The 12096-nt window shown below is 39.2% G+C and overlaps 1 protein-coding gene across 3 annotated transcripts in view; it reads left to right on the top strand.

Annotated features, from left to right (window-relative positions):
- Positions 1-12096, top strand: part of LOC113522827 (V-type proton ATPase 116 kDa subunit a 1) — a 49256-nt gene that overhangs the window by 31325 nt on the left and 5835 nt on the right. For all 3 annotated transcript variants that reach the window (XM_052899545.1, XM_052899544.1, XM_052899546.1), the window contains 9 exons: positions 895-1071; positions 4209-4421; positions 5079-5229; positions 5818-5957; positions 6745-6981; positions 7804-7916; positions 8300-8448; positions 10384-10520; positions 11022-11108. In XM_052899545.1, the coding sequence (XP_052755505.1) occupies positions 895-1071; positions 4209-4421; positions 5079-5229; positions 5818-5957; positions 6745-6981; positions 7804-7916; positions 8300-8448; positions 10384-10520; positions 11022-11108 (1404 nt within the window). The remainder of the gene's footprint in view (positions 1-894; positions 1072-4208; positions 4422-5078; positions 5230-5817; positions 5958-6744; positions 6982-7803; positions 7917-8299; positions 8449-10383; positions 10521-11021; positions 11109-12096) is intronic.

Genomic DNA, 12096 nt, shown 5'->3' with positions numbered 1-12096 from the left:
TACACAGTAAAAGAGATAAAAGAATGAAAATAAAAAAGCACCACAAAAAAAAAGCAAAATATATAAACCAACGATTTCCTTTCTTTCCTTTCCTTCATGCGCGTGCCATAGTAACACAAAATGGTCACAACTCAGTTTATTGCTTCGCCCTTAAAAGAGCAAAACACTGGTATTCTGTTGTGGCCAAGAGATCCTGTGGCCAATCCTGCTAAATAACGCTCGCTCGGCGGCTCGTATCTCAAAACACTTGTATATTAAGGCACTCGTATGTCGAGGTACCACTGTATAGTAAATTCCTCTAGATTTTGATAGAGGAAAAAGGGTCATGATCCGTTTTGATATCGCCCATATCGGTCGGGTGTCTAATTTCGAATATGTTAAAAATTTGTCATTTAAAATTTTTGGATAACAGACTTTTAATATATTCGTTATTTTATTTATTGTATTTAAAATATATAGATATTGCTATTTTTTTTATGCAACTTTAATGGCGAACAAGCTGACGATCGACCTGATGGAGAGTGGTAACCGTCGTCTATAGACATGAACAGTACCATGGACATAACAGAGTATACTGTTTCGCTCGTGATACTCCCCATGCGTTGCTATTCCCAAAGACCTTTCGAACCGATATACAGCTATGTAAAAATAACTGCTTCACAGTAGAATCACGAATGGGACAGAGGTGCCCAAGCAAACGATTTTTGTATATGTTACCCACCCTTAAATGCCCAGTCATATGTGTAGTATACTTACTAAATTTTTATTTGTAAATAATTTTTTTTTTAACTTTTAGGAAATTTGTAATCTGTGTTACAATTAATTCAAATACAGATTGTAACATTGTATGTTGATTGCCAATAAATTATATGCAAACTTTTTTCTGTTCCCCAGTCGGATCAGGTGTTCAAGTCGGTGTTCATCATATTCTTCCAAGGTGATCAGCTGAAGACCCGCGTGAAGAAAATATGCGAGGGCTTCCGCGCCACCCTCTACCCGTGCCCGGAGGCGCCGGCCGACCGCCGCGAAATGGCCATGGGTGTCATGACCAGAATCGAAGATTTGAACACGGTACGTCATGTCATGTCTAATGCTAACATCATTCAGCTGTCATTTTAATCCCTCAAGCGCTTATATACAGTATGTGTATATAAAGTTATATATTCATCGATTTTTTTTTAACAGATATTTTTTGTTTTTAGTCTTTGAAAAGTGTCATACAAAAAATACAGGTCATGAGAAAGCTTGATAAAATCTTATACACAGTTGTAAATTTTGGCTTTGGAAGGCTTGAAAGTTTTGTCCACTCATTGTCCTTAGTATATATTGACCTCTATAGACGGTCAAAAATGTTTTTGTAAATTTAGATAGTGTTTACAAAAAAGTCCTCTAGATGGCGTTAATATCAAGTCATCTCATCATCATCATATCGACTTTTAACTGACCACTGCTAAACATAAGCCTCTCCCTAGAAAGGTTTTGCCAGTAGTTGCCACGCTTGGCAGACGATTTGGCAACCGCAATTATGCTTTGAAGATATTTTAAGAGGGGTGCTGCTGTCCATCCCTCGCTCTCCTTTAGTCGCCTCTTACGACACCCACGGAAAAGATAGGGGTGCCCTATTCTATGGCGGGACCACACAGGAATCACACGCTACAAATTAATTTCGATTATTACGCGGACAAAGTCGCAGGTATACATTGTACTTAATAACTTTGTAACAGACAATAGTGTCCTTAACATGAGCGCAGTGATTAACTAGCAGTACTAGCACTAATCACCATGCCAGTAATGTTTAAAACATAGAGCGAGAGGCGGCGCGTGCGCATGAGTAACCTTGCCGTACGCTATTGTTGAAATTAAGAAATTGACCGAGTCGTTACATCTACCAGTGATGTCTGTGACTTTCACCTTTACAATTAATAAATAAATAAAAAAAAAAAACAGTCACAGTGGATTTATTTTCAGCAAACATTTAGACTTTAAAAAAGTATTGAAATAGTTCTATTTGTTTGGGAGTTACGATAGAATGATAAACGAGCACTGGTTCTGATGTTTGATAGGATGGTTGGCATGTGGTCCCGGAATAGAATAGGTCATCCCTTCTTTTCCCGTGGGTGTCGTAAGAGGCGACTAAAGGAAGACAAGGAATGGGCAGCAGCGTCCCCTCTTAAAACAGCTCCAAAGCCTAACTGAAATTGCCAAGTGTGGCAACTACTGGAAAACCCCTCTAGGGGAGGCTTGTGTTCTCCGGTGAACAGTTAAAGGGTGATAACATGATACGTAATTCTGTCTAGGAAGTGTGTCGCTCAAGTCAAATATATTTACCCGAAAATCGAATTAGAATATTTCATAACTTAACAATTTAGACTCGATCCCAAGCCTCCGTTTACGTAGTGCAAAATACAATGCAAATACGTTGTTATTCTACCTTTTGTTGCAACTTAGAACGTCAAACAAGCTTACGGCCCACCTGATGGAAACTAGTAAAGTTCTAAACGTGAACAGCACTAACTTTAATAATTTCGTATTACTCTTAACTGTTTTGTTAATTAGGCCAAAGCGATAACTTGATAACAGGCACCACTTGGTAACATTCGCCTTACATGGCTTTGACACACTAAAACGTGGCATATAGCATTATATTATTGTAATAAACTTGTTAGTCGACTGTTTGCTGAACGAAAATGATCATTAAGTTTAGCAGTCGACGGTTGTTATTTGAATAGATAAAGGTTTTAAATACAAGTTACTGATTGTCTACGTTAACAAGGCACGCACCTCCAACTTCTTCAATGTATGTGATTATTTACAGACTTGGTGCTCTGATTGTGTTTGTGAGGTCGTCTTCAGTAGTGGTCTGGCCATAGGAGTTTTTTTTTATACAACTTAGAATGGCAAACATGCTGACGGCCCACCTGATGGAAAGTGGTAACCGTCGCCTATAGACATGAGCAGTACCATGGACATAACAGAGTATACTGTTTCGCCCATGATACTCCCCATGCCTTGCCATTCCTGAGGACTAAGATGTTATTCCTCTGTACCCTGTAAATTCACGCCAGTACTGTACTCCTTAGTCGAAAGCTTGTAAATATTTTTACTGGAACATTTTTAATATATATACTATAGGCAATTTACTAAAATCCTTATCAGGAATATTATGAAATTCGGTAAAATTCGAAAGTTTCGATGTTATAATAGGTAAATAGTAATGAAAACTGGTTTAGAAACTGTGACATTTTCATCCGTTTACGTTTCATATCCTATTAGTAAGCACTAACCTACTTCAGTACGCTCTGTTACCTCGCACTGTAGAGATATTAAATAATACAGTAAGCATAATTGATGTTTTTAGAAGTAGCCTGCCAAAGACATTAAAAGCGGCTCAGAAATAACTAGAGTTGGGTTAAATACCATTAATATAATTTTGTATGTAAGCACTAGGGTTATATTACATTGATTTGGTATTTTACTGTCATAATGTTATAATTATTTTAATGAATAAATAAATAAATAATTGTGTATCATAGTAAAAAAAAAATGAAAACTTTTTTTTATGCTACATAGAATGACGCTTGTTTGCGTCATTCTACACACTGATTCTATATGCTGACAGTACGAATTCAACGATAAATTAGTCACAATACTTTCCGGGGAGAACCGCATGGAGGTTGACCGGGATATTGATAGCAATGGGACTAATCTCCCCATTACTAACAATCCCTTTCCCCTAGTATGGAGCGTAAGTGCATATAGTGGAGGGAAAGGGATTGTTAGTAATGGAGACTGAGAATCCCATTGCTAGCAATATACCCAACCAGGTCGATCTCCTCGCGGTTCTCCCTGGAAACTATCATGGTTAATTCCTAATGAATTCATCATGATGGGCTAACTGGCCTGTTTTCATTCTCATCTATCACCCTTCACTGGTGCTCCACCAGCGTATCCCGTTAGCGCAGGCGGGGTTACCATACCATTTTCACCCATCAAAAAAAAGTGCGTATAGTTCTAGTCACATTGACGTCTTTTGTTCATATAAAAATTATATATATTTAGCGTTAGCTAGCCGACTTTGAAAATGAAAACCTTATGTAAAGAAATCAACATCTCTCTGTTTATTTTGTGGTACAGCCATTTTATATTTGATAACTTTTTATCCACTACTTGGGTCGCGTTATATTGTTGGTTATGTATCTTTCCCACAGGTTCTCGGCCAGACCCAGGACCACCGGCACCGCGTGCTGGTGGCCGCTGCTAAAAACATCAAGAACTGGTTCGTGAAGGTGCGCAAGATCAAGGCCATCTACCACACTCTGAACCTGTTCAACTTGGATGTGACGCAGAAGTGTCTCATCGCTGAGTGCTGGGTGCCAGCGCTTGACCTGGAGACCATACAGCTCGCACTCAGGAGGGGCACTGTTAGTATGACACTGATTTTTTTTTTAAGTAACTTAGAATGGCAAAGACAAGCTGACGGTTCACCTGATAGAAAGTAGTAGTAGTAGAATTTACAGGGTACAGAGTCATAACACTTGAGTCTTCAGGAATGACAACGCAAGGGGGGTATCATGGGCGAAACAGTATACTCTGTTAAAACTGCATACTGTATACTTTGTACAAAAGTCGATTACTTGGGTACCTCTGTCCTATTCGTGTTTCAACTGTGAAGCAGTTGTGTTTGCATGGCTGTGTTTCGGTTTGAAGGATGGGATATGGCGTGAATTTACTGGGTACAGAGGAATAACACCTGATTCCTCAGGAATGGCAACGCATGGGGGTATCATGGGCGAAACAGTATGCTCTGTTATGTCCATGGTACTGCTCATGTCTATAGGCGACGGTTACCACTTTCCATCAGGTGAGCCGTCAGCTTGTTTGCCATTTTAAATTGTATAAAAAAAAGATAGATACTCTTTATTGTTTCCTCCAAAAGATTACAATAGTAAACTTTTATATATATAAACAATTACAAGAAATGATCACAGTGAGAAAACAATGGGCGACCTTATCGCTAAAAGTGATCTCCTATAGGCAACCTTTGAATGGAGATACATTATTTTTTTTTTATAATCCAGGAACGCAGTGGTAGCTCGGTGCCGCCGATTCTTAACCGCATGGAGACCCTGGAAGATCCGCCAACGTACAACCGCACCAACAAGTTCACGTTCGCCTTCCAGAACCTGATCTACGCTTATGGCGTGGCCACTTATAGGGAGGTCAATCCAGGTAAAATAATTTTACAATTAGCAACAATTAGAGAAAAAAAAAATCATAAAAAAATCTACTTTAATTGTGCGCCTCACGTTACATCACATCACATTAGAAACCTTTAAAATTATTAGCGTTTCTCTACTATATATTTTTTTTTATTGGATGAAAATGGAATGGTAACCCCACCACCAGGTGGTGCTTGGTTACGTTACGTTGGCGAAGCACCAGTGAAGGGTGATAGATGAGAATGAAAACAGGCCAGTGAGCCCAACATGATGAATTCATCAGGAATTAACCATGATAGTTTCCAGGGGGAACCGCGTGGAGGTCGACCTGGTTGGGTATATTGCTAGCAATGGGATTCTTAGTCTCCATTACTAACAATCCCTTTCCCCTCTCTACTATATAATACATATAAACCTTCGTCTTAAATTACTCTATCTATTAAAAAAAAAACCGCATCAAATTTCGTTGCCAAATTTTTGAAGATATATAGGGATGGACAGACGGAAAGCGACTTTGTTTTATACTATGTAGTGATGATGATGATGATTATGATGATGATGATGTATTGATTGATGAATACTCATTGAATTGTTGCAGCTCCGTACACAATAATCACGTTCCCCTTCCTGTTCGCGGTGATGTTCGGCGACCTGGGGCACGGCGCGCTCATGGCCGCCTTCGGCTTCTGGATGTGCTACAAGGAGAAGCCGCTGCAGGCCAAGAAGATTGACAGCGAGGTACCGTCCACCTTTTACTTTTGTTCATATAGCATATATATAAAGCATCCAGTGTCAGTAACGGGTCAACATTTAGTCAGTCAATACCGGACATATTTTTTATTATTTTTTTTATACTGCTTTGGTGGGGAAAAAAGCATACGGCCCGTCTGATGGTAAACGGGATTACGTAACGAGTGACGTCATACGCGCGTTGCCGATCCTTAAAAAACCTTAATACGTCCATTTTGATGAACCCCGTGCTGTAGTTTCTAGGAAGGCCTCGGCTACACTACTTGATTGTTCGCGGGAGGAAGCTCCTTTGAAATTGCACTGTGCGTTACCATTCGTGTTCTATGGTGTGAGGATTGATTCCCTGCCGATGGCGAGCAGTGATGATGAAACCGCACCATCTCGCGTACTCGCCAGCGGTGTCACCTTTATCAACGAACTTGCCTGCCTTTTGAACCATTGAACCAGTGGGCCTGGTTTTCACCACGATGGTTTCCAGGGAGAACCATGGACAAGGACAAGGGCCTGGTTGGGTATTTAGCTAGCACCCATTGCTGGTCTCCATTATTAACAATCCGCTTCCCTCCTTGCAAACATATTACCCCGGGGAGGAGGGATTGTTAGTGATGCAGACTACCAGCCCCATTGTTCGCAATATACCCCGTCAGGTCGACCTCCACGTGGTCTCCTCTGGAAACCATCGTGCTGAATTACACGTGTATTTATCACGATGGGCTAACTGACCTGCTCTTTTATTTTCACTTATAATCCCTCACTGGTGCCCCGTTGTCGACAGATATGGACAATCTTCTTCGGTGGCCGTTACATCATTCTCCTCATGGGCCTGTTCTCCATGTACACGGGGCTCATATACAACGACATATTCTCCAAGAGTCTAAACATATTTGGCTCGGCGTGGCGGAACAACTACAACCAGTCCACGTTGGAGAGCAACAAGATGCTGCAACTGAACCCCGACTCGGATGCGTACACGCAGACACCCTACCCGTTCGGCATCGATCCGGTTTGGCAGGTGAGACTATTGTCTATGAATTTTAGTCTATTAATTTTTCAGTATTTGTCTCTACAGTTTCCTTAAGAGCGTTTACAACTTTACTAGAGGGCTACACAGTTACACATTCCAGTAATATATATATATATATACGACATGATGATTTTTTAAAGAGCATAGTAAAAGAAAAAATAGAGGGCAAAAGAGGAAGAGGAAGACCGAGGAATAACTACATGGGACAGATAAAGGAAACACTAGGTGTCATGTCGTATAGGGAGATCAAGGATATGGCCTGGGATAGAGCTGGCTGGAAGAAGATGAATGAATTAGTTGCACCGACAAGAGGAAACTCTTAAATAAAAAAAAATACTTTTTTTATACAACTTAGCACGGAAAACAAGCTGACAGCCCACCTGATAGAAAGTGGTAACCGTCGCCTATAGACATGAGCAGTACCATGGACATAACATAAGTATATTCCTTTTTAATTTTTTGCAATGCCGATGGTGTTGTGGGTGATCATGTCAGGTGAGCCGCATGCTCGTTTGCCCCCTGTGTTGTGATACTCGCCCATGATACTCCCATGCGTTGCCATTCCTGAGGACTCAGGTGTTATTCCTCTGTACCCAGTAAATTCACGCCATATCCCCACCATTCAAACCGAAACACAGCCATGCAAACACAACTGTTTCACGGTTGAAACACGAATGGGACAGAGGTACCCAAGCAATCTACTTTTGTACAAAGTCTTAGATTAAAAATAAATACATATAAAATTAGTTAGTCATAGACATTTAATATAATGTAGTTTTAATGTACGTCTATGTGTTTGTTTGCCGACAGCTTGCTGAAGCGAACAAGATCATCTTCATGAATGCTTACAAGATGAAGATTTCAATTATCATCGGCGTCTTCCACATGCTGTTCGGCGTTTGTCTCTCGCTGTGGAATCACCTGTGAGTATAATACTTACTAATATATATGGGCAAGTCAGTTTGTTTGTTACCTCTTAACGGTCTAATATATTTTATTCTTGACCAATGAAATTTTGGTAATAAATACACTTACTTCCTTATAGGATAAAAGCCTCTAAATAAAAAAGATAAAAAAAAAATAAACACTTACTATATGGTTTTTTTTTTTAATCAAATTGCAAACACAACTGCTTCACAGTTGAAACACGAATAGGACAGAGGTACCCAAGTAATCGACTTTTGTACAAAGTCTCCCTTGTATTGTATATTGCCAGCGGTAGAGACTAAATTCCCTTTTACTGACATAAATTTTATTATATTACTAAGTTGTAAATGTAACTGTATTACGTGTCCGTCGGTTGCAGCTATTTCAAGCGTCGCATCAGCATCTACGTGGAGTTCATCCCTCAGATCCTGTTCCTGGTGCTGCTTTTCTTCTACATGGTGCTGCTCATGTTCATCAAGTGGACCTCGTACGGACCCAACGCTGCTCACCTCGGCAGCGACGATCCCGGTTAGTTCACACACTTACTACGTAATAAATCCTGTCAGGTGCGAATTGAACACACGCGCCAAGGATTCCGTATATAGATATGAGGTAAAAGGACCTTATTATGCTTCTTATGAAATATACGCTTAATAGTTATTATTAATAATGAATTTCGTATTTTTTTTTGCCATAATTGTGATTAAAAATTGGACCCCATAATTCACTTTGTGTTTTGGAGGTCATTGAAAATTTTATAAAACTATGCTAGTTACAAAAATTGTTTTTAAAAACACTTCTTAACAAAGCCTATTACACACACATTAAACGATTACTTGAATGACAAATGTGTAGAATGTTAGTCGATCATGCACGAACTTTTAACAACCATGTAATTTTATACATAGTACATTTAAATAAATACACATTATGTGTATGTGTATGTGAAAAGGACTCTATTTTCCGCGCTTAGCCTCTCATTTGGGCGTTGTGCGTATGAGTTGTGGCTAGTACAGCCAACCTAGCTCCACCCAGAAGTACAGAGGCTTCCTGGGATCTTCACAGTTCTCACGGAGCGACCTCACGGTTCCGAGGATTTCTAAACGTTGATGGGCCACAGCCTCACATTCCCGGATTACGTGAGCAGCCGTTTCTTCGGCGTCGAAACAGCCTCGACATAGAGGGCTGTCTGTGGCTCCTATTGTGTATAAATGTTTGTTTGATGGACAATGGCCCGTTATTGTCCCTATCATTATTTTGAGGTTTTTAATATACATAAATACAGATAATGTTAACAGGGATTTAAAAGAGTAACTGTCGAGTTTCTTACAGGCTCTTTTAAATAGATAACAACTTTCCGAACCCTGCAGTGGATTAAAAAAAAAATGATTTAATAGTGCTTGTAAACAAAACTATTTGAATAAAGATTTTTTTAAATTTTAATACGTATTAACATAATAATATACTTTTGTAAACTGTATTTATTTCAGCTTTTCAAAAACTAGTCATTAGTCAAAAATTACGATGTATAAATAAATTTCTTGTGTATATTATGCCCTTTATCTGTCTGGACAGATAAAGGAAACACTAGGCGTCATGTCGTATAGGGAGATAAAGGATATGGCCTGGGATAGAGATGGCTGGAGGAAGATGCATGAATTAGTTTTTTTTTTTTTTTTACACAACTTGCACCGACAAGAGGAAACTCTTAAATGAAAATGATGATTATGCCCTATTTAGATTAGTAGAATCATTTAGAGCCCCCAACAGAAAAAAAATACAAATATTTTTTTACTTATTTCTTTAGTAATATTTTTTTTTATACAACTTAGAATGGCAAACAAGCTGACGGCCCACCTGATGGAAAGTGGTAACCGTCGCCTATAGACATGAGCAGTACCATGGACATAACAGAGTATACTGTTTCGCCCATGATACCCCCCATGCGTTGCCATTCCTGAGGACTCAGGTGTTATTCCTCTGTACCCAGTAAATTCACGCCATATCCCATTCTTCAAACCGAAACACAGCCATGCAAACATTTATTATTAACTATTTCACGTTTTAAACCAATATCATGAATATTTGCTGAGATGAATAAGGATAAACGAACGAAGTTGCACCATAAAAAGCTTCCTTTGTATCATTTTAGTACGGAACCCTAAAAATCCCGTGTCGTTATGTCCGTTCCGTTCGCGCTAATCTCCGAAATCTTGGTGTTTTTTTGTTTGTAATGGATAAACTCAAAAATTACCCAACCGAATTTAAAAACTCTTGCACCTGTAGCAAGGTACATTATCAGCGATTAATATGCTCTGTCCTTTTTTTTTAAAAGCGTGCAACACCGAATCACGTCGCCAGTGATGAATAAATGAGACCCATAGACGTGTAACCGACGAGTGTATCGATAAAATCGTCACCGTACCCGAGTCTGGTCCGATTCGATTGTCCGCCTTGTTGCAGAGATAGTGAAGACGAGCGCTTACTGCGCGCCGTCGATCCTGATCACGTTCATCAACATGATGCTGTTCAAGACGGACCCGAACACGCGGCCGCAGTGCAACGACAACATGTACGCGGGACAGATCGGGCTGCAGAAGGTAATACGAGTTCATACCTCTTTATGTATCATTGTATCGGCCGTTAACCGTCCACTCCTGGATATAGGCCTCCCCTATTTGCCGGCCGGAGTAGGGGGGTTAATGAGTGATAATGGGATTGTAACCCGGCCCACGCTATTGGTATCGGAAGATGATAGGTGAGAATGAATGCAGGTCAGTTGGCCCACTATGATGAATTCGACAAGAATTAACCATGATGGTTTCTAGGGGGAACCGCTTGGAGGTCGACCTAAGAGGGTATATTGCTAATAATGCATACGCGTTAATATCGCACCCTTCAAACCGAAACACAGCCATGCAAACACAACTGCTTCACGGTAGAAACACGAATGGGACAGAGGTGCCCAAGCAAACGAGTTTTGTACAAAGTCCCTCCCTCTGACACAATTGTAAAGGTGATTTTGTATTCGAATTTTAGCTTGTTCTTCGGTGATTTTGATATACCATACAATTAGTGTTCACGCATGTTCTGTTTTCCAGTTCTTCGTGATCGTGGCGCTGATGTGCGTGCCCGTGATGCTGTTCGGTAAACCCTACTTCATCATGAAAGAGCAGAAAGAGAGAGCTGTAAGTTATAATGTCTTTTTTTTTTTATATAATATATAAATCTTCCAGTGGTTCGAACCCCGCACAATACGAATATTTGTACATATTCATATTTATATCTAGTTTTTTGCCAGGTACTTAGATGCATGGATTTTAGAAATAGGGAAACCAATGAGACAGGCTACTTCTATTCAATTTTATCCAATTTTTAAGTTAGGAAACGAACATACAGATCGGACAAAATTCCTAAAAAATATTGTTTTACCTTCTATTGCTCTTATTACGACCCCTTATATTACATACATACATACATATCTGTCACGCCTGTCTCCCATTAGGGTAGGCAGAAACAATGGAACGCCAAATGCTTCGATACAAACAAACCTCTTTCGCTTCATCCACATTCATCAATCTTTTCATACACTTTAATCTTTTTTCTTATTTTATTTTTTTATAAATATCTTCCATGTACACATATCGCCAATTTAACTTTTTTTATTATATCACTAAATTATCTAAATTTAGTGATTGACTATTTATTATGCAATTGCAAATTTATATAGAAACTAGCGACCCGCCTCGGCTTCGCTCGGGTACACATTACATCACATCACATTAGAAACTTCTAAATTTATCAGTGTTTCTCTACAATATTAGGCATGTATTATACATATAAACCTTCCTCTTGAATCACTCTGTCTATTAAAAAAGACCGCTTCAAAATCCCTTGCGTAGTTTTAAAGATTTAAGCATACATAGGGACGGACAGACAGCGACAGCGATTTTGTTTTGTACTATGTAGTGATAATATTAAAATATGAAATTCATATTTTTTTTTTTATTCTAGAAACTTGTATTTTATTTATTTATTCATTAGTATAAATATGTGTACATGGCGTACTTAATGCTAAAAGCATTCTCTCCCAGTCAACCATTTGCAAATGTCAGAATACTCGAATGCGGTACTACTAATTATTGATATACATACATACTAAAATTACATATATAA

This window comes from Galleria mellonella, unplaced genomic scaffold, assembly GCF_026898425.1.
Source record: "Galleria mellonella isolate WM207_F2 unplaced genomic scaffold, CSIRO_AGI_GalMel_v1 utg574, whole genome shotgun sequence".
Lineage (NCBI taxonomy): Eukaryota > Metazoa > Arthropoda > Insecta > Lepidoptera > Pyralidae > Galleria > Galleria mellonella.
The sequence above is the reverse complement of the archived record's forward strand: the minus strand, read 5'-3'. Positions and strand labels throughout refer to the sequence as shown.